Source organism: Borostomias antarcticus (assembly GCF_949987555.1).
Source record: "Borostomias antarcticus genome assembly, chromosome: 21".
NCBI classification, from domain to species: Eukaryota; Metazoa; Chordata; class Actinopteri; order Stomiiformes; family Stomiidae; genus Borostomias; species Borostomias antarcticus.
Window position 1 is genome coordinate 5188344 of NC_140254.1, and position 23713 is coordinate 5212056.

Here is a 23713-nt window from a genome sequence, read left to right on the forward strand (position 1 = left end):
ACCAGTTGGCAGCTGTGCTGCTTTCCTAAGCTGAGACTCTCTGTCTCCGAGGAGAGAGGCTATCTCCCTGAAATGAATACATGAATCAAATAAACACACACTAAACTCAGCAAAACCAGCTCTGCTATACTTTTCACAATATTGTTACTCTCAAATAAGATTAGAGGACGGGTGATCTGTGATTAATTGCTTAAAACACAATCGTTTATTTTTTTCTGTAAAAAGTTGGCGTGAGGCGAACAAATAAATGCCCCATAATACATGGTGGATTTGATGGATCACTCTGGAATTGTGGGACTAATTGAGCTGAACGTCGTCGATATTCGTTAGCATGCTGTGCTCTTTTCGCTCATTAGTAACCAGAGCTCCCTGTTAAAGTAGTTTGGGGCTATAGTTTCCAAACACGCTGTGTATTAACACTTTTCATCTACCTTCTGGTTCAGAGAAACGGTCATTCTTCATAAATCACCCAGGCGCTGATTACTGGGAGCTGTGGATTGAGTTTGTAAGGGAGTGTAGTGGAAGGCAGTTCCTAATTTACAGTCTAATTTACAGTCCACTCACTATCTCACATAGCTTAGCAGAAATCACACACTGGTGTGTAAATACGTATTAGAATGAAATACTGTTTATGAAAAGTATTATTATTATTATTATTATTATTATTTTAGTTCTTGTACCACTATAGTCCACATCACTGTGTCAATCTCACGTTAAGGAAGAGGAATTTACAGGGTGAATGCTTTTACAACTTGAGATAAACCGTGGAGTCTGATGCAACAGAAAGAAAAAGGTGTCCAAGGCAACACTTCAAAAATAAAAAGGCTTTATTAAAAACCGTGGAGTCTGTTGGGCTGTGAGAAAGGATGACCTACAGTATGTAGCCGTGTGAAAGAAGGTGTGGTGAGGACGATGGAGAGGGCTGGGGGTTCCTGCAGGGTTCTCTGTGGTGAGGACAATGGAGAGGCCTGGGGGTTCCTGCAGGGTTCTCTGTGGTGAGGACGATGGAGAGGGCTGGGGGTTCCTGCAGGGTTCTCTGTGGTGAGGACGATGGAGAGGGCTGGGGGTTCCTGGAGGGTTCTCTGTGGTGAGGACGATGGAGAGGCCTGGGGGTTCCTGGAGGGTTCTCTGTGGTGAGGACGATGGAGAGGCCTGGGGGTTCCTGCAGGGTTCTCTGTGGTGAGGATGATGGAGAGGGCTGGGGGTTCCTGCAGGGTTCTCTGTGGGGAGGACGATGGAGAGGCCTGGGGGTTCCTGCAGGGTTCTCTGTGGTGAGGACGATGGAGACGCCTGGGGGTTCCTGCAGGGTTCTCTGTGGTGAGGACGATGGAGAGGCCTGGGGGTTCCTGCAGGGTTCTCTGTGGTGAGGACGATGGAGACGCCTGGGGGTTCCTGCAGGGTTCTCTGTGGTGAGGACGATGGAGAGGCCTGGGGGTTCCTGCAGGGTTCTCTGTGGGGAGGACGATGGAGAGGCCTGGGGGTTCCTGCAGGGTTCTCTGTGGGGAGGACGATGGAGAGGCCTGGGGGTTCCTGCAGGGTTCTCTGTGGTGAGGACGATGGAGAGGCCTGGGGGTTCCTGCAGGTCTCTCTGAGGGACAATGTGTGACAGGAGGAGTAGGGAGTGAAACAACAGAGGTTTTTATCTAAGTCGGCCAAAGATGTCCTTCATCAGTCTGTCACACCACAAACGATACTATGAAAACAGCACAGCAGCAAATTGCAGTCTGAAGTTTTGACTAATGAGAACTCTTGAATAACTTTTTCCTCAAATATGAGACTGGGAGTGTGCAAGCATCTGCCATCACCCCTAATACCGTCATGCTTCTTCTCTGACATCCCAGAGTTCTCTGCAGACCGCAGGCAGACATTCTTCATCTCAAAAGCCAAGGAGAAATAAAATAATCTCACACGCCCATATCTTTAATCTGATGCTGAAAGGCCCAATGTTGTTCGTTCCCCTGGTCAGAAACGTAGTGCGATGTTTTGCCTTTTGAAAAGATAATACAGGGTGATAAAGAATCGTAGCAACAAGCTGACATCAACACAGGCAGAATTGGAACGGACACACAGAGGGAGGTGGAGCCTAAAGCACACAGAGTGATAATTCCACCTAATTATGGACGAGGACCAACATCGGGAGGCAGTTAACATTTTTCATTGGACAGAAGATTAAGTGTCCTGGCCGGTCTATCTGTCTTAATCACGTAAGCTCTGACTGCTTGTCAAAGGGAAAGCTGGCCCTAACGCTCCTCCAGGCGCCCCCCCCCCCCCCCCCCCCCCCGATGAAAGGATCCACAAAGGAGGCACACCACCCCCACGGCTGGCCACTCGGCTGTGTGTGTGTGTGTGGGGGGGGGTGGGAGGGGGGGGTACAGATGCAGTGGCCAGCTGTTAAGGACGCATTTGCCATGCCGGGATCTCCCCCTCCATGGAACTCTGTTCACCCAGGGAAGAGCAGGTCCTGATAACATTCCTGTCCAGTCAAAGGTGCTCACTGTTTGTCCAAGGATTACTTCTCCAGCGGGCCTTGTAAGCAGGGAGAGGATTGGGAAAGATTGCCTCTGATCTCTGAGAATTTGGTGCCGAAAACTGGCCACTTACTGCCTCGCTGTGCCCCATTCTCTCATACTCATCCTGGCTAGGCTCTTGGAACGTTCCTTTGTCCAGAGTTGCCTGAGAGGTTATCTGTAAAGGGATAGTTCAATCGAAATAGATCATTTACGATCCAGAAATTGTGAGTATTTTATTTTGCAGTGAACTAACCCTTTAATGGGTTAATTTTCAGATGCTGCATATCTACGGTCGGTCACAGAAAAACTTTTACATCAGATGAAGTTCATTACCCCCAGGATATGCACTCAAGATATCCTGTCCACTTCAATATTTTGAGGACAACTGAAACTTGGACCGCAGTGCCTATCAAGGAGCCAAGAAGTGGAAGTGATAGATCTTCACACTCTAAGGCTGTGTTCGGAATCGCTCCCTATTCACTATATAGTGCACTATATGGGGCGTCAGCCATTTTGTTTGTAGTGTCCGAATTCTCCACGGAATTTTCGTTCCCTATATAGTACACTATTTATTACCCACAATTCACCTTGATTTCCAGGGAACAGCGCATGTACCCTACATTTTCTACGTTCCCTAGGTAGTTCACTACATGGTGAACCCCATATAGGGAATAGGGAGTGAGGGAACGAGGGAGCCATTCCGAACACAGCTTAAGTCATGGTGGAGACGATAGAAACGTTTCAGATCCATTCATCTTGAGAAGGAAGGTATCTGCCAAACGAAGCTGACGAATTAGAGCAAGGGAGAGGATATCAGTAGTATCTTATCCCTGTGAAATTCCCATTGTTCTGCCTTCGTCATTGTGATCACTTCAAACTGAAGGTTGAGTAAGGATACCCATGGCCACTCGGTACAGGGTGAGTTTCTCTGTTCTCTGATCAGAGGGCCACACAGCAAGGAAGGACCAGGCTAATTTTAGGGGTGATTTCCTCTGTATCAAAGTTTGTTTTCTCTGATAATGCGAGCCAAGACTAACAATCGGAAGACACAGAGCACTAGTGGGATGCTCAGCAGACTGAAAAGTGCTTCCTTCCTGCCCCCACCCCCCACCCAAACTTTTAAGACCGTGAAAATAGAAGAAGCAACTTTGTGCTACTGCATCCTGAAATATGAATCTTGGCTTCACGTTCGGTCCTAGCCCAGAAGGTGAGGGAAAAAACAAGGTTTTCTGCTAAACACGTCAGGGAAATTGGACAATCCATTACAGCTAAGCCATATTATTTCCACATGGATGTGAAAATTGAGGCCAACCTTGTTAATGTTCCTGATTTCAGGAAAGGGGGCATTTAGTATTTTTGTCATAGTCAATATGGCAGCTCACTTTGTTCCAAGCTCCTTTACCAGAGGTCATATTTCAATGCGGTCGTTAGCACTGAAGCTGCTAGACATCTTGATATTGGACAGACAAGTCTCCTTAACTCTGAGCACAATGGTTATGAAGTCAGGGTGAATGGGGAGGGTACATTTCGGTGTCATTTTGCCCATGGCGCAGTCTTGACTCCCCAGTTCCCCTCTCGCAGAAGCATCATGCTTGCAGGCTGCTCAACTTCCTGCACTGGCTTTAATGAATCTCTCTCCAGTGGGTGCTTCAGTGCAGGATTAATTCAGCTTTAATTGGGATATTATTTTTGTATTTGGCTAGGTGTGCCAGGCATTTATTATGGTTCCCCACACAGAGCATTCTTCTTCCACCTCTCTGTGCACTCGCATGGAACTGAGTGGAATAAATTGAGAATTTCCGGAGATCTGTTTGCATTTCCGCATGTCCCCCGAGTGTATCCATTTCTTTAATGGTTCTAATTCTTCTTTCTTGGATTGCCATATTGTTCTACATGAGTGTGTTCTGCATCGTATCACTCAGATGAGCTGGATGTGTTAACCACGTACCTGTATACACAGAAGGGAACTGATATTGTTGGATACTTTGCTTCACAGTGGCGCTTGAAATTGTTTTGAATAATGGGAGGATATTAAAAAATATTGTTTCAGGCAAGCAAGTGGACGTCATTATGATCCTGCCTGTACGTTATATAGCTCACAGTATTGCCAAATAGCTTTCAGAGCTTTTCATCTTTGCCGTCTCTTCTCGGAGGTACGGTCGAGTTATGACCCAAATGTAAGACAGTAACTGTTCCGACATTGTGTGAAATAATATACAATAAATCTGGCTGATAAATCAGCGGTTTAATAAAGGACAGTCCATTGCAACATCATAACTGAGTTTGAACTCGTACTGTGAAGTAGCACCGTATGTGCTGTATTATGATTATTATTGTTGTATTATCCACACTCCATTTGTATTACTGCATTAGGAAACATGTATTTATTCCTTTATTTTAGCAGGGAGTGGGGGGTGGCACATTCTCTCTTTTAAAATGAGGCCCTGCAGTACATATGACTCTCTCTCTCTGTCTCTTTACCCTGCCCCCCCCCCCCCCCATCTCTCTCTCAGTGCTTTTCCATAAAGGGAACTCCTTTTGAGTTCATTTCACTGTAAAATTCCTCCACCAACCCTTTGCAGAGTCCATCTTTATATAAGCTTGTCCCCCAAACAGTTTACAGCTGGTTTTCTTCCAGCGACAGTTATCACAGCGAAAAACAAAACAACGATTGCATTCTATTTCTGTTGCTGGCCAGAGACAGAATAGAATGATCTAGGGACATAATGTTAAGCCTGTGTGTCTCTTTCTGAGTTCTTCAAAGTTCACTTTGGTGGGTTCTCTCTTCACAAACGCAGTCCCCCAATCCACTTCCATCTGACAATTCTTAATCCGAGTGAGATAAGGATGACTCAGTGGGGCTGAGAGAAATTCCTGAGGCATCCCCATACACTGCCTCTGACCCTCCCCACCCCCATACACTGCCTCTGACCCTCCCCACCCCCATACACTGCCTCTGACCCTCCCCACCCTCATACACTGCCTCTGACCCTCCCCATCCCCATACACTGCCTCTGACCCTCCCCATCCCCATACACTGCCTCTGACCCTCCCCATCCTCATACACTGCCTCTGACCCTCCCCATCCCCATACACTGACCCTCCCCATCCCCATACACTGCCTCTGACCCTCCCCACCCCCATACACTGCCTCTGACCCTCCCCACCCCCATACACTGCCTCTGACCCTCCCCACCCCCATACACTGCCTCTGACCCTCCCCACCCCCCATACACTGCCTCTGACCCTCCCCACCCCCATACACTGCCTCTGACCCTCCCCACCCCCATACACTGACCCTCCCCATCCTCATACACTGCCTCTGACCCTCCCCACCCCCATACACTGCCTCTGACCCTCCCCACCCCCATACACTGCCTCTGACCCTCCCCACCCCCATACACTGCCTCTGACCCTCCCCACCCCCATACACTGCCTCTGACCCTCCCCACCCCCATACACTGCCTCTGACCCTCCCCACCCCCATACACTGACCCTCCCCACCCCCATACACTGCCTCTGACCCTCCCCACCCCCCATACACTGCCTCTGACCCTCCCCACCCCCATACACTGCCTCTGACCCTCCCCACCCCCATACACTGACCCTCCCCACCCCCATACACTGCCTCTGACCCTCCCCACCCCCATACACTGCCTCTGACCCTCCCCACCCCCATACACTGCCTCTGACCCTCCCCACCCCCATACACTGCCTCTGACCCTCCCCATCCCCATACACTGCCTCTGACCCTCCCCATCCCCATACACTGCCTCTGACCCTCCCCACCCCCATACACTGACCCTCCCCACCCCCATACACTGCCTCTGACCCTCCCCATCCCCATACACTGCCTCTGACCCTCCCCATCCCCATACACTGCCTCTGACCCTCCTCATCCCCATACACTGCCTCTGACCCTCCCCACCCCCATACACTGCCTCTGACCCTCCCCATCCCCTCTGACCCTCCCCACCCTCATACACTGCCTCTGACCCTCCCCACCCTCATACACTGCCTCTGACCCTCCCCATCCCCATACACTGCCTCTGACCCTCCCCACCCCCATACACTGCCTCTGACCCTCCTCATCCCCATACACTGCCTCTGACCCTCCCCATCCCCATACACTGACCCTCCCCATCCCCATACACTGACCCTCCCCATCCCCATACACTGCCTCTGACCCTCCCCCGCCACCCTGCAGATGTTGCCTTTGTGACCGACTGCCTCAGTCAGCGCCAGCAAGGCCCGCCAGGGCTCCAGAGAGGACGTCGTTTCACCGTTATCTAGTTTTTCCACGATCGCCAATCGAAACATCACAACGGCAGATGATAAAAGAGCAAGGGTATAGAGTCACCCGTCCTGTGGGAAAACAAGTGTGGAGAAGAGGGAAGAGCGAGAGATGGAGGATGCGATATCGGGTGACTTGTGTGGAGTTTCCTGGGCCATACACGCTGAAATATTCCCATCTCTATGCTCTCAGTGTCGTTGTCATAATATGGGCCACGTTATCAGATCTCCTGCCTCCATGTCACCTTTAAAAAGGACCTCAGTCATTCATCTGCTTGTCTGTCGGTGTGAGCGCGGTTTGATGAAAGAGATTTTTAGTCTATATCTTGATGTATGAGATTACCGTGTCGGACCTAGAGATTTAGTGGAAAGTGGTTGGGAGCTTCTTTGTATGGCGGGCGGGACGGCCCAGTTCAGAGCTGTGGGCGGTTTGTTCTGGTGTCTGTGACCTGTTTGGGCCCCTGGTTTAGAGGTTTAGAGCTGTGAGCAGTGTGTGACCCCTCACCCCCAATCGCACACACACACACACACACACATGCAAAAATGCATGTGCACATAGAGTGCACACACACACACACTCTCCCTCTTTCTCTCTCTCCCTCTCTCTTTCACACATGCACACATGCACGTGAACACACGCGCACGCACGCAGCTCTGGAAACCATCTGAACCCTATCCAGGGCTTGTGTTTGCCTTGTCTGGGACCCCAGCCAGGCTTCTCACATTCCACACCACACCAGGGCTGGGGCTGGCACAACCAACCAGAGATTATTGGTGAAGATGTAGATAGAGTTCCCCCCCCCCCCCCTTCTCCTCCTCTTCCTGGCCTCCCCCTCTTGTCATAGGATATTAGATATAACACCATCTACTTAGAATTGGACACAAAGGTCATTCCGCATTACAGCCCTCTAGAACACAGGAGTACAGTAGCACTGTGATTTCACCTCAGTTAGCCTTCTGATGAAGCCCTGCATGGGTATCAGTATGGGTAACAGTCAACCTCACAGGTCAGAATCAGCTTTATTGCCAGGTAGTTTTTACTGTACATACAGTTTTAGGAATGTGTTCTGGTCAGTTGGTGCATAACACTGATGGAGACACAGTAGACAGGGTGCAAGGACTAGACGGGACAGTGCAAAGACAGGACAATGCAAAATACAAAATAATGTGCAATGTTTGTACATACAGTACAGTGTGTGTACAATGTGTTAATGGTACAATGTTTTTAAATATACAATGTGAGAGCCGTTGTGATATGCGTGTGCAGTGCAAGCCTATGTACATTACAGTCAGAGGTCATGTGCAAATAGTGCAAAAGGGACAGAGTCAGAGGGGGGCAAGGGCCTTATTGATGGCCCTGGTGGCAGTTGGGAAGAATAGAATAGAATACGTATCTCCAATAGATGTAGGATCGGCTGAGAACTAATTTAATGCAGTTTAGTGTACATGCATAGTGCACTGTATGACATATATGCAGGATTTATAATCTTATTTAAGCTGAAATAAACTTCCACAGAGGGAGACAAGTGTTGCTGGAAGGATGGGGTGCAAGTTACAGTAGTTATTCAACAGAGGGGTTTGCTCAGGGCTACAGAGTGTTCCCGCTGAACGAACGGTGTTTATAACTGCGGTGTTCAGACACAACCAGACCAAGACGGCCCCCCGGCGCGCAGCGCGCCCCACAGGCAGCGAGCCCCACAGGCAGGCCCGCCGAGGCAGGATGGATGTTCTCTCAGGATGTTTAGTCATAAACGGGCGCAGATGTTTGCGCTAGCGGACTTGTTTGCTGCGGAGCTCCAGGCCGGGGTTGTGCAGGGTTAATCCTGAGCTGGCCCTAAGTGTGTGTGTATGTGTGTGTGTGTGTGTGAGTGAGTGCGTGTGTGTGTGTGTGCACGTGTGTGCGCGGCTGTGTTTGGATGTAGGAGCAGACATGCTGGGGATGGGGAGCCATCGGCAGCAAACGGTACAGGTGGGCCCTGCTTCTGTTCTGTACCCCCGCAGCGCAGAACCAGTCAGATTTATTACTGTGCAAAGTCTCACAAATCCTTGCAGTGAGAAGAATTTCATACTGTGTGTCCATAAAGGATTACTGTAATCATTCACATATTACCACCATTATAACAGGACTCCCCATGTCCCTGTACAATACAATTACAGTTGGTATGAATAACGTGCTCTGTTAGCCCTATCGTAGCATTGTAATATACTGTATCCTTCGATGTGCAGCGGGGATCTCGTGGTGTCCCCTCTCCTCGAACCCAGTCTAGGGATAATGGTCCTACAGTCCTGGTGCTGAGCCGGTCTGGTTCATTTGATCTCCCCCTGGCTTGTCACAGAGTGTGTACACACACTTCATCTGCACTTCGGTCCGAGGGAGGGAAAATAAACAGCTGGGCCAAGCGGATGAAAGGCCATGGTTGTGGCGACGCGGTGCCGTGTGCCCTCTGGTCTCTCTTTCTCTCTCTCTCTCTCTCTTTTCTCTCTTCTCTCTCTCTCTCTATCTCTCTCCATCTCTCTCTCTCTCTCACTCTCTCTCTCTCTCTCTCTCTTCTCTCTCTCTATCTATCTCTCTCCATCTCTCTCTCACTCTCTCTCTCTCTCTCTCTCTCTCCCCCCCCCCCCCTCTCTCTCTCTCTCTCTCTCTCTCTCTTCTCTCTCTTCTCTCTCTCTCTCGGGGACAGGGCCTAGATAGGTCCGGGCTGGGTTACAGGGTTCATACAGGCCCCTACTGTGCCGCGCAGGGCTCTCTGGGGCCTCCTTTGCATGATCTTACACAGCACATTTACTGCGGTTGTCGTGGTTTTATGCATAGTTCATTCTGTCCTACAGACTCGGGGCTTATGGGCCCAAAGTGATTGAGAGTGTCGTTACCAGCTTGTCACTCGACACACCCGTTTCGCGTTAGCAACGCCATACTGTAGTTAGCCATACTGTAGTTTATCAATGAGGTGAGAAACTGACACTGAAACAGCATAATATTTTATATCTTTTCTGTGCTAGTAATTTTTTCCTTCATCAAATTTGTACATAGAAAGACATTTCATGCAGAGAGACAAAGGACAGCATATCAGCATCGCCATCCTCTCACTCTCCTGCCGAGTATTGAGCTGAGGTCACAGAAAAGCAGTTCCATCTGTTCTGCGCTACTGTGTCTCCTCCTGCTGCTCTGTTTGGATTCAACTGTTGTTCAGCAATGCTCCATCCGTAACCGAGGCGAGAAGAGGTGTGTGTATGTGTTCGCGTGTGTGTTTATGTGTTTATGTGTGTGTGCACACGCGCATGCAGGCTCATGTTTGTGCGTGGGGCCCTGTAGCGCAGCCGTGTGTATGAGTATGTACGCGTGCGAGCGTTCGTGCACACAGGCGTCTGTCCGCGCGCGCGCATGTGCTCTCGCACCTTTTTCCAAGCCGCCACGTTTTTTTTAGGGGCCTCCGTGACGCCTGCCGGCTCCCTTCCTGCCCATAGCGCCCCCTCCCCCTCCCAGGACATAATCACGACCGCTGTCAGTGCTGTGGTGGAACATCAAAGGCTCCTGCCCCCCCCCCCCCCCCCCCTACACACACACACGCCACCACCCCGCCCCGCCCCTCCCCCCAGGGGCCTGCCCGGGATGACACGCCACCCGGCCCGCCCTGTAGGATGGGGCAATGAGGAGAGAAGAAGTGCCTCATAATTCAGACCTGATGTCATAGTGGCACAACGGTGTGCAATGTATCCATGGTGAAATAATGAGGGAGGGGTGGGTGGGTGGGCGGGTGCTAGGTCAGAGGGCGGAGAGGCGGTGTGTTGGGCCGTCGCAGTTTACAGAAGAGATTCCCTGCGGTGGGCGGACCCTGGGCGGGTGGCGAGAGTTTGTAAACCATCGGCTCCGTCTCTTAATGGGATGTTAGGGCAGGAGATAAACATGGACGTGACGGCGGGAGCAACAATCGGCGTCATTAAAGAGACATTCGTTCTGATTAGAGGAGGCAGCTGATGCGATACGTGGCGTGGAGACGTGGAGCCGTCAGCATGGTGGTCTTAGTGGTGACATCATCGACACTAAACATTATGTTACTGTTTGCAAGCGTTTCTGTCACCGGAAACTTTTCGCACCATGTGTGAAAAGATCCGGCTGAAGAACAGCTTCCACCTGAGGTACAGTATGTGGATGGAGGCTGCCCACCTCGATTCGTATTTCCGGCGTGCTCTAGAACTCTAGGGGAAGAACTCCAGACGTTCTGGGGTGTTCTAGAACCCTAAAAGGAAGATCGGAACGCCTCTGCCAGTTAGATTACTGAGTCGTTATCAACCAGATTCCTGCTTGGTCGTATTCCAGAGGAAGGAAACCGTCCCATGTTGGAGAGAGTCACAAGCAGCTGGATCCAGACTCGCTCCTACTGCTCTTTCTGTTTCTGGAGCTGGTACTGGCTCTGGGGATCTGACCCACCAACCAGCCGACCGGGAAGATTGGACTTTGTTTGGTTGTTTGGTTTTCTTTCTGCATTCCCATGTCTTGGGTGAATGCCTGTGTTTCCTCTCCCATACATCTAGATACACATAATTAATTGTTGTAATTTGCCCGCTTTGACATAAGAGGGACCCTTGTAACTTGAGGGTTAGTGAAAATATACAACCATACGCAACCTCTGCTCCAAAATATTTGTTTTTCTCTCAAGATGAATTCACACAAATGATAGAGAGAGATCTGCTAGGGCATGTGCTTCAAAGAGAGGGGCTGAACAGTAGAGAACGGCTATCACTATGATGGGTGGACTGATCCTGGAAGCCTGTCTGGAGCAGTTCAAGGTGAAAACACTTTCACACATCGGCTTTCACACGTTTACACACGTGTCTCCACACACCAGGGCCAAGTTCACAGAATTCAATCATAGATCATAGATTTGATCATAATGTATACATACGTACAGAGGTATATTCATAGAAGAACGAAGCCAAATAATCCTTGTCTAGACCCATGCTAAAAATTCATTTTCCGAATCTTGATTGTAATAATAAGCAAACGTCCACATCACAGTACCCAAATCAAAAGAGAAAAGCAAACATTTCTTTTGGATATGCTGCTCGCTTCTTTTCAGCATCGAGAGAAGTTCAAAGCAAACTCGCTATGCAGCACTCTTTTTTTTTGTTAAGTCAAGTTATTGTGTTTAAGGCAGGATATAAAAAATTAATTGCCCTTTGCTTATGTTCAGGGTTTCTTGTTAAAATGACCCCCTTCTTATATAGTGTACTTGACCCATCCATCAGGCTTTGCTGCATTGGGTAGCCCAGTGGTTAGAGCCTCCAACCAGTGAGCAAAAGGTTGCTGGTTCAAGACTGGGCCTGGCCATTTGACAGGTGATTTCAAATGTGTGCAGCAGATCTGTTCACGGTGGAGGAAGTATCTTGTATATAACGCAGAGGCCTTGATTACAGGTGTGAACTGACTGATAACAGACTGGCACTTTTGTTGCAGTGATATAGCCTTGTGATACCATCCTGACTTCACAAGCTCACATTCTGCTTCTCTCGCAAATCAGTTTGGATACTCTCCATAGAGATCTGTTTGTGCCAGGTCAGAGAACAATCTCGCCAATCAGCGTTGGTTGTGAGGAATCTGGCCGGGTTTAGGTGTGATGCCAGCGAGGAGCGGTTAAACTTAGCATGTGATAGTTTTACTTTTCTCACGCCTTTTTAACATTTAATGAATGTTTGATCTTGTCCTGGCTTCATAAACTCTATTGTGGCCAAATCTGACTCATCCAGTTATTTTATGTAAAAACATAAAATACGTGATCTATTTAGATGAATCACCTAAATAGATACACACATCTAAAAAGACAGGCACAAAGATTGTTCTGATTCATAGTATTTCCATTCCTCATGGGTCTAAATGGAGCACATAAACGTTGAGTCATGTTTGCCCTTTATAAATATTCAGAATGCAGTAAATCAAATCTGGAAATGCATTTTCCACACTGGTTTCACAAATTGCAACTCGCAAGATTTGGAGTGAAAATAATGGTATGCAATGACTAAATAAAGGTAGAAAACCACTATCCGCCCAAAACATTAAAGAAGACGTATTACTGACGCATCTGAACTGAAATTGGTTGCTCTCTGTATGGGGCACATTTAGGCAGTTTTACAAACAAGAGAGAAAAAGTTTACGCTAAAGATTTCGCCAGTGGTTCAGTTTCTTCACTGTTGTCAAAATGTTGAGCTTACAAACCTTTGATGGGTGGAACGTTATGTGCTTCTGCATTCGCCAAATGATTTTGGGCACTCCGTGTTAAACGGCATGATTTAGAGAGACGGGTTGGTTTGATTTCAAGTTGTGTACACAATACTAATTATGTCCTTGGATTTGTTCACCAGTGTCGAATGAAATAAAAACAACACAATAGCATCCTGACAGAGAGAGAGAGAGAGAGAGAGAGAGAGAGAGAAGGGTGGTTGTGAGAGAGAGAGAAATAGATAGGGAGAGAGAGATGGTCATGGCGTGGAAAGGTTGTTATGAGGATGGCAGTCACAGTCTCTCTCTCTCCATGGATGAGTTGAGGTCTGGAATCATCATCCAGCAGGGGGATGAGGCAGAGAGACCCGGGACCACCCACACACGGGACCCTGTCCCTGATCCACCCCTACCAGCCATGGACCTATTGATCTATCCCCACACTGCCACGTTCAGACACCAAGATCTTAGTGGATGTGCAGAAGACTGTGTGTGTGTGTGTGTGTGTGTGTGTGTGTGTGTGTGTGTGTGTGTGTGTGTGTGTGTGTGTGTGTGTGTGTGTGTGTATGTGTGTGTGTGTGATAGCAAAGGAGTGTGAGAGAGAAAAGGGGCAACATTTGAGTAACTGCCTGGAAGCCAGCCACGAGGGCAAAGGTCGCTGAGGTTAACTGTGGGTTCGGCCTGAGCAGTTACTCTACTAATGCATATCTTTACAGAATCCCTCTCACTGTCTCTGAGTGAGTTATACACAAACAAGCCACCGGTTGACGTTGGGCCAGAGAGAGAGAGAGAGAGAGAGAGAGAAAGAGAGAGAGAGACAGCTTTATACAGCCTGCTCTGGATTATACAAGCTCGAGGAGGGAAAGTAACTCCGATTGCACCTCCTGAACTCCGAACTATAAAAGTTCTACTGAGTGAATTACGGCCGCAGGTTTTGGAGAGGCATATCAAATTCACCCTTGTCTGTCATCCAGAGATAAGAAAGCGTCGGTGTGTTCATTGGCGTTATTCCCACGGCGCCTCATGTTCCACAGTGAGGTGCTGATGGTTGTATAATAGCCTCCTCCATTAGAGTGTTCTCCTACAGACCCAGAGTAGTAGGAGAGGCATCCCAGACCCCTGTTGAGACAGATAAGGCCAGAGCACACATAGCCGCTCCGCTAAGCGTTTAAAACAGTCCAGGCCTACTGTCTAGCAGCACAGTGGCCCGCTCCACAGCTGTTTAGAAAAGAGCAGGACCCCCTTTTGGCTGGAGACCATACAAATGGGAAATGCCAGAATGATGGTAAACATTCTAGCAATCTGTAAGTGATTTTAGGGAGTATCTTGTTCTTTTAACTTCCAGAGGCAACTGCTTTGAAAGCTCCCATAGATAGTGCTGAATGTGCATTTATTAAATTAAAAAGAATACCAATCTCCCTTGTCAAAGCAGTAAGTATCCTATCCTAAATATTTGCCCTTGTCAATGATAAACTGTTCCTCTAAGTCGTCTGAGTGTCCCGTCCTTGCCGCTACACCCTCTCTGTTTCGCCCTGGACATCTTTAAAGCAGATTGTTTTATCATTAACTGTCTTAACTCACTTCGCAGTGCTCATAAACCTGCTTAACCGCCAGAGATCGGTCCTCGCGTGCCACAGCGGCGGCGTTTTGCGGCCCCACTTAACGGTGTGAACGAGCCCTGTCTGGACGCCACGGCGAGGCAAGGTCGGCGTGTCAGGCACCGTCGTTAGTGAAGTCGCAGGCGGTCCACACATACTCAGACTCCTCTAGAACAGGCCAGCGTCTTAAACCTTTATGCCTTTTTGCTCAAGTAGCAGTTTGGGAAACATAAAGTCGTGTTTATGTGGCTCTCACTTAGCTAACGGTTGATTATGTAAAACCAGGGCAGAGATTTAGTGGCTCTAAGAGCAGGCCTTGGTGTTATTGTACCTTCAGGAATGTCCCCTCAGTATAAATCTAGTTTTGTCACCTCTGAAAAGCCACTGAAAAAATACATGCAGGGTTGGAGCGGATTGGGGACCTGATATACAGCCTATTTATATTTTTATGGGAAGTGGTATTACATTTTAATTCCTTTCCGCTTTCAGCTGTGAAATGCTTGTGAAGCGGTTTGAATGAAGACCGACTGGCAGCGTTCCTGACTAAAGTACCTACCGAATCAAAGATTTGAAAATGAAAAGAGAGAGACGCAAATCACATTTGAGGCCACTCACAGCAGAAGGTCCTCTCCCCTTTTCCTGAAGAGCCAATTAACCCTACAAAGTCCTTTTATCCCCAGTGGTCCTGATAATGACACCAGGTCCAGGTACGAGGTTAAACCTGACTCCGTACTTATGGGCGACCTCCACTTATTTTGGATGACCCCTGGTTGGTGGGCTGCGTGTGGATGTAAACCAAGTCTCTAGCTGCTGCTAAGCCAAGCTGAACTGCATGGTTCCTCGAAATTCCAGCCCGGTCTATCAGACATTCACCATGATGTGTTAGTCAGCCAGCCTATAGCTATTTGTCTGTTGCCTTTGACCACAGCATTGGAGGTTCTGCTGTTTCCATTTAAATTATGATACAAGCTCCGAACTGATTTTTGTTAGGTTGACTTGCAGGGTTTTTTGCCTGGTCAAATGTCACAGAGAATCAACCTTTGGCATTGAAACCCCGCACCTCTTGAGAGAGGGGAGCACCTCTTATTGTGCTCACATTCGTTTCGTCGTCGTTTTCCGAACCCTGACTAGTCCACTTCTCTCACCACTGGCAATGACAGACATTATTTGCTTTCTCTCTCTCTCACTGTGTTTTCTAATCCTACGCTGTTCATTGCCTGGAAAAAGCACAACAGTTTGCGGTGGGAATAAACACAGCCAAATAACTTGACACCCACATCAAACTATTTTATTGCTTCCCAAGTGATATTTTTACATGATGGGCCCGTGTTTGTGTAATCTTGCTTCTCCTTGGTACTTTCCATTTATGAACCCTGTCCAGATTGAGTCGTGAGTCAGGCACATTCCCCTGGAGGGCGGCCATTAGCTTTGGCTGCAGGGTTTGGGTTTCTGGAGGCCACTGGTGTGTCACTTCCACCTCCTTTGTCAAGGTGACTTACTAGGGTGTAAGTGAGGCGCAATATCAGGGAAGACATACCATGGCACGATTTTGCCTTTCTAAGGTTAAGTATTCTTTTTCAAATGTGGCTCTTATTTGTTTTGGAACACTTGAGCTTTACTCCTGCTATCATCATGTCCTTTGAGAAGATGCACCAGTGCACAGTGCTTTGACTTTGTTTTCTGGCCCATTGCAAAGGTTAGTCTTAGCAGATTAGCAAACAGTTGTAAAGACCTCCAAGCTGCAGTATAACTTCAGAGACAGCTAGGTCTGGAAAAATGTTTAGAATGTTTATCTAAGTTGTGAAATGAACAGGAGGTTATCCACTCAGACAGACCCTGTTCAAACAATGTTAGGTTATCAAGGTTCCGACCAAAGCCGTTCCAGAATCCTCCTGTTCTTTCTAACTTCTTGGGCTGGGATCTTTGGAGGTTCTGTTGAAACTGACACGCCTGTTGTACTTCACAACTGGGGGAGCCTAATGGGTCTGAAAGCAGGCCTGAAACAATGCTTTGCTTAGCTTTGATACCACAGCCAAGAAAGGATATTACACTGAAACATTCATTCCAAAGGGCAGACATCAGTAATGGTCGTTGGAACGCTGTCACAGTATGGAATTGAAAGGACATATATCTGTTATGCCTGTTTTATTGTATGTTCAGGACATGGTCGATCAAATTGTGAAATATTTCCATTATGTTTGTAGGCAAGCAATATGACTGTTCTGTCTTTAAGGACCAATCGTAAATCTTGAATAGGCTTATGACTGCTGTACAATTCATCTTTAGAAACATTGTGGTCCCGCAATCATTTTCATCCCTCCTGTCTCCATTCTGTAAAAGGATTTCCTTTGCTAAGCGATTCCTTCTCTGGTTTGTTTCTGTGTAAACCATTTACATTTTGCCATACACGGTATATTTACTTAAGAGAAGAGATGTTGACAATACCTAGAATATAACTTGAAATTGTGTGCGTAATCTTTGTGATTATTTTCCTGATTAATTATTAAAGGGAAGGAGTCCTCTTAGATTACCTTTAATGGCAAGATGCATCATGGTTTCATTCAGACCTGAAGTCTGGCAGGAGCATAAAAGAGTTGCCTATCCCAGTGCCTGACTGTTATCTTCTCAGGGACCGGGGTCCTTCTGATGTGAGTCACAAAGTGGTGGTGCAAGTCAGATCCCAGCGGGATATGCATGTAAGGTCCCTTTGACCATGTAGTCATAGGGTTATCAGCGAACATCAACCCCAAATGTGATAATAGGAACAATCTGTACTTTCAGAGACATGGAAAAATGGAGTGAGAGACCTCAGTGGTGTCACCAACGGCTCCCTTGAAGCGTCCCACAGCAAAAATATTTTCCTTCTCACATGGGTGAACCGAGTTGGGCTGGTGACGTCTGCGTGTGCGCTGTCTGATTCGTTCAACAGAGCGCCCATGCACACTGAAATGGTTGCTTGAGTAAAGGCTTCAGCCAGCAGGCCATGGGAGGCGATCCTCGTTTGGAACTGGATGAACGTGTTACACAAAATAGCCTATCAGAGTGTGAGCTCATGTAGTGGAGGTGGTTTGGAACCAAGGCCTTGTGACACCTGAGGCTTATGAGCCCCAAAGTGAGCCACAGAGATGTCCTCTTGGCCTGAAGGGTCCAGGAGATGCTTGGCCTTAGATCAAGAGATAAGGGCTCAGTCCCAGCTGGGCAGAGTCACAGGCGATGTTCGGATGACCAAACCTAAAACACCATGTAGAAAAAGCAGAGTGTGCTGACGGATGTTTATAGAATGTCACTGCGAACACAATGGACGACGTTTTCACGGGTCTAAACCGGTCCTAATTCTTAAGCCCAATGAATAATCTAGACAAAAACCCCACTGCGAGCCTATCATCCCTCCACTGGGCTGAGATAAGGATGAAAGAGTGCTTTCAAGATAAGCCCGGGTGAATATCTGTCTATCTCTGCCTCTTCCTTCCTTAACTAATGACCTACATCTGGTTCCACCTATAATCTCCGACTCATTCTTCACTGTGATGGGGTTCCCGCAACGGAGAGAGAGGTTTTGTGGTTGCATAAGTGCAGGGCTAACGCAGCAAATCACCTCATTTGATCTGTGACAGAAATGCAGATCAGAAGTCATGTGAAAGGTCCATGTGAGGGAATAGAACAATCATTTGAAGTATAGATTTGCGTCTTTGTATCTCGATCTTGAAAGTCTGTTATACTGTATCCATTCAGGACTAGGTAGCTAGTGTGTGATGTTCTCTCATCAGCCATTATGGGACAAGACGATGCTGCCATTTCATGGTTTGGAAGGATCCTGAGCATCTCAAAAAAAAAGAAGAAAACTTTCAAGAGCTGTTTATTTCTCATCATACAGCTTGTGACACACAACACACGTACAATGGGTGGCAACACAGTACACACACACACACACACACACATACACACACACACACACACACACACACACATGCGGTCAGGGACTAAAGAGCATCTGTTCTTCTGCATGTTTTTCATATTGGAGTTCTATGTGGAGGGAACCAACGTGAGAACGGAGAGAACGTGCACACTCCACACAAAAAAAGGCCTGGGAGATGGCCCATGCAGGAATCAAACCCAGGCCCTTCTTGCTGTGAGGCAACGGTGTAATGCACCGAGCCTCCATGCCACCACAAGCAATTTGGGGTTCAGTGTCTTGCCCAAGGACACTACCTACCTACTCTACCTCCCGAGCTATGTGCCGCCCCTCTTGTTTGTAAAGCATCTTGGTTTTCACAACCTGTCTTTTATCTCCCACTGTTTATATCCTGTCAGTATTTGTGTAGTTTGCGGTATTTTTCCACGGTTTGCCGTTTTTAAATTTCATCATGTTGTTGCGGCTGCCCTTTCTTTACACAGTGTCTTTGTGTGTTGGGTTTCCGACTTCGTCGCTTGGGTTAACGGCATACCGGCACTCATTATCGCTCATTGTCCTGCGGGTTGTCTCTGTGTGTGTTTGTGTTCAGATTGAGAACTACATCAAAGAGAGCATGAAGACCGAGATGGCTCAGCTGCAGCAGAGCGCTGTCCACAACCACACGGCGGCCATGCTGGAAATGGGCACCAACCTCCTCTCACAGACGGCTGAGCAGACACGCAAGCTGACGGACGTGGAGACACAGGTACACACACACACAAACAAACATGCACACACACACACACACAAACAAACATGTACACACACACACAAGCCTGCGCAAACACATACACACACTCTAGCACACAGATTGCAGGTAAATAACGCCTCCCCTTTCATGGATAGAACAAGTAATGATTCTACAACCATTCCTTCAACACCCCCCCCCCCCCCCCCACCCCTCCACACAGGTTCTGTCCCACGCTCCATTTACCCAGCTATTCCACCCCAAGTCACCCCTGAAGGCCTACGGGGGAGCAGGCCAAAGACAATATGGATGCCATATAAATACCTTTAAGCTCTCTTTATGTAATGTGCACATGTGTGTGTTTCCACCTCTCGTCTTTTCTGGGAGCTTGAGAGGGCAACGAGAAGAGAAATCGTGGGGGGCTTTAAAAGTTATTTTGCTGATGTGCTAAAAAAGAAATGTATACTAAGCAAAATGAGTTCTCCCTTCATGTGCACCTGAGTCATATCTAAGTATTGCCATGTGTCGGAAGAACAGTCTCTCTTTATTCCAAACCAGGATTTTATTACCTGTCCCGAGGACGACCTGATGATTTACATGTATTCCGGGCCCAGGCTGTGTAGCGCTCTCCAAGTAACACCTCTGTAGCAACGGGAAATAACATTGAGCTATTTGTGTCTTGGGACAGGTCCTGAACCAGACCTCCCGACTGGAGATCCAGCTGCTGGAGAACTCTCTCTCCACCAACAAGCTGGAGAAGCAGCTGCTTGTTCAGACCAACGAGATCAGCAAGCTCCACGACAAGAACGGGTAAACACATAGTTTATTCTGCCAGCCGCCCACGCAGCCGCGCGCCGCATGCTATGTGATTCCGCTACCGTACAGACAGCAAAGGGTTAAAATGAAGAAACTCACAAGAAGATAGACAGGACGTAGGAAGCAGATAGCTGGAACCTGCTTCAAGCCATTTGGAATTAGCAAGAGAGCAGTGCAGCCACTGCAACCCCATGCTCCTGCACAACATGAACACACAAGCACATTCTCTTTTTTCCACACAACAGCATATTTATATTCTGAGTATAGATCTCCATGTAATAGTGTATCCCCTCATGTCTAACATAATGATGTGCATGAGGCCATATTTCCACAGATTGGCTGTCTTGGATTCATGATGTTGCAATCCCAGCTAATGGATGTGGCTTTTGGATGGCTTTTCTCATAGTACAGTATGTTGATTGGACTAATGGGATTATGTCTGATCATCCGTTTAAAGTATCATTCCCCGGCGCCCACTGCTCCTATTCAGTAACAAAGCCGAACAGCCCTTTAACATTCATATATCTACAAGGAAAGGAAACCAAAAAAAAGCCCTCTTCTTTATTCTAGAGCTATATTTATGGGTTATGGATACGGATTTCGAAGAACAATTTCCTAATCTTGTGCAATTATGAAATCATGTTTTCTTTTCCTATTTAATTTATCAATTTAACACACGCAGAGTAGTTTCGGGTTAAATTATGTATTCTCTGTCAGTGTTTCAGGCAGAAATTGTAAAATACAATTGCAGGATACAAATAACATTTAATCTGGAAAGTGTATGATGAAAAGTACATTATGTTTGTTTTGTGTGTGCAGCTCATGGCAACTGAGCCTCTGACATAAACATTAGGATGTCTGTTTCATGAAGAACATACTGGACATGGGTTCCCATGCAAGTCACTGGCACAGAGTCTAGATAGAGTCTAGATTTCCATACGTAAGGGCGGAAACCACAGCATTATGAGGTATAAGAATAAGACTTTCTTAATTGCTAATCTATGAAAAGCAGCTGAAATGCCATTTAGAAGGGTTGGGGATTTAACTCTATTTCCTGACTACAGAGAGACATACTGTAATTGTATGGCTAAGATATTGATCCTCCCGTCGTCTCCTTTTCTCCATCCCTTTTCTTTCTCTTCATCCCGTCCTCTGTCCCATCCCTACCCGTCTTCCTCTCCATCCCTACCCCACCCCCCTGTCCTCGGCAGGTTCCTGGAGAAGAAGATGCAGGAGATGGAATCCCGACACAGTGAGGAGCTGGAGGATCTGAGGGAGGAGAAGGGCAGCCTGCAGGCGCTGGTGGGGAGGCAGAGCGGGGTGATCCGGGAGCTGGAGACCCAGCTGAACCGGGCCACGGGCAACAGCACTGCCCTGCAGAGACAGCAGCAGGAGATGATGGACACCGTCCACAATCTGCTGAACCTCTGTTCCAAGGACGGAGGTATGGAGCAGTGCTGCTCAGTGGACCTTTCTGTAGGTTTCTGTTTTGTCATGGTACCGAAGGGAAGAGATCATTCATGGCACACATCCACTTTTTCTGAAGCCTCTAAATCCAAACATTCATCATTCCATGAAAAGGACAGCCGTGTAGTATGAGGCTGACTCGCAGGTTTCAAGCAGGGCTTTCTTGCCAGGAGTATTGGTTAGCTCCAACCTATCTCTGGAGTATTTCTCCTTAGAAGAATCACTGTGAAGTTACAGTACACCCTATTACACGCTTGCCTATTTTACTAGTATTGGAGCTGTCATGCCACTTGACTATAAAACATACTCCATACTGAGAGCAGTAGGGATCCCTTGTTCCTTCAACTGCGCTTCACAGAGCTCACTCTTCTCCAAGAGGCAGTCTCCACTCTCGTTAACCAGCGTGGTGCTGTCTTTACCGTAATGGCTTATCACGCCGCAGCATATTGTGAGCTGTGGTTACCGCTTGAGTGAAATGTCAAACCGCCACCGTTTTGAGTAACAGACACTTCTCCCCCTTCGTGTCTCCCCGTCCCCGTCACAAGGAACCTGGGATTTCCCACGTGGCCCCGAACGCTTGACCCTTGCAGCAACTCGACCCCCGGGTTTAGGCAACGCAGTGAACTCAGTACCCCCATCTCCACAGCCGCGAACCCCCCCCCCCCCCAAAAAAAATGCAGATCCAACCTCTGCCCTCAAATGTCTTTATGCACAGGGGATTTCATGTCAATGTTGGGCTTGATGGCAGTGGCGGTGGTGTATTGAAATGGAGCTCCCTTTTCATGTTTGCTACTTTCTGCCATGACACTTTCCTGTGGGTCCAAGGGCTGTCTACCAGGAAATAAGAAGGCATGACCGGATATAACTGTTATTGATGATTGGATAAGTAACTGGAATGTTTAACACATGCATCTTATAATCACATTGTTCTGTATCACTGCTTTGTTCTGTCTCACTGCTCTGGTAGTAAACTACTTTTATGGTTTGAGGAAGTTTGAGTGTTGATAAGTAAAGCCGGCTAATATCCACCATTGCCTGCATGGTACAGTGTGTTGCACATTGTGTCAGATAAGTCATTAAATGACCTGCTAAATCATTGGCTTAGTCGTCATTTGACATCAAAGGCCTGCCAACTGCCATTTTGTCGCCTATCGTCAGCCATCTTACCTCCCTGCCAGCTCTAGAGTTCCTGTGGTCAGTGAAACGCCAGGCCCACTGCCTTGACTGGTGGCTGCTTTCACAAGAGGCGAGTGAAATGAAACATGCTGCGCTGTGGTTGGTCGCTTCCTCCTCTGAGGTGGTGCTGAGCGCCAACTGGGTGCCAGGGGTCGCCCCCTTCACCCCTGGCTGAATAAGTCAAGCTGTAATGGGTCCTGAGGGAAGGCCTGTCCGGTGGAGGTGAGGGGGGAAGTAGATCTCGTTGATGGCCTTGCTGCCTGGCAGGCTGTCACAGAAGTCTCCTTCCTTCCTAATACTGGTCAAAGCTAGAGACTAAGCTAGGGCTCAGTTTAGCTTATTTTCTGTTTTTGGTGGGGGAGCGTTTTCAAGGTTTTGTTTGTTTACCAAGGATTAGTGTTTTTGTTTGTGGAGGGTTAGCATTTCATGCCATGGGATGGCGTCTGCCTGTGTTAGTCTCTGTTTGGAAAACTGATCCCCAGCATTTCCTCTAAAGCTTGGATTCAAATCATCACTGACAGTTACTGTTCGGGAGAACAGGCCATCTTAGAACAGGGAGTTCAAAATTCTAAATCTCCATAAACATTTACTACTGATGTTTGTCTTCAATCTTTTTTTCCTTTTGTTAACAGTTGCTAAGATATGCATTTTCCACTGCTTGGACGTTGAACTCCTGTTCTGTCCAGCCATCTTAGGTGGCCTATGCAGCTGCCTGAGCTCAGATTTTAGGTTGTAATTATGACCTAAAACCATATTAGGGCGCAATGAGCCAAGTCCTGTTATTAAAGGTAATTGACCTCAGCGCTGGAACGCTCCGAAAAATCTCAGGCTGCTAAATATGATTTTCTTTTACAGTATTCTATTTATCCCACTTAATGAATGGCATCAATCATTTTTACAGCCGGGATAGCCAGGGAAGGAGGGAGGAGAATCTTATTTTAATTCCCTACAATTTACTCAGAGTGCTAGGCAATGCCTCAAAATGGCATTTACGGTGTG

At 47.7% G+C, this 23713-nt stretch overlaps 1 protein-coding gene across 1 annotated transcript in view; it reads left to right on the plus strand.

Moving 5' to 3' along the window:
- Positions 1-23713, plus strand: part of angpt1 (angiopoietin 1) — a gene marked incomplete at its 5' end in the record, with an annotated part of 45045 nt that overhangs the window by 1871 nt on the left and 19461 nt on the right. Inside the window, 3 exons of the mRNA XM_084454902.1 lie at positions 19118-19273; positions 19944-20065; positions 21283-21515. Coding sequence (XP_084311028.1) covers positions 19118-19273; positions 19944-20065; positions 21283-21515 — 511 coding nt within the window. The remainder of the gene's footprint in view (positions 1-19117; positions 19274-19943; positions 20066-21282; positions 21516-23713) is intronic.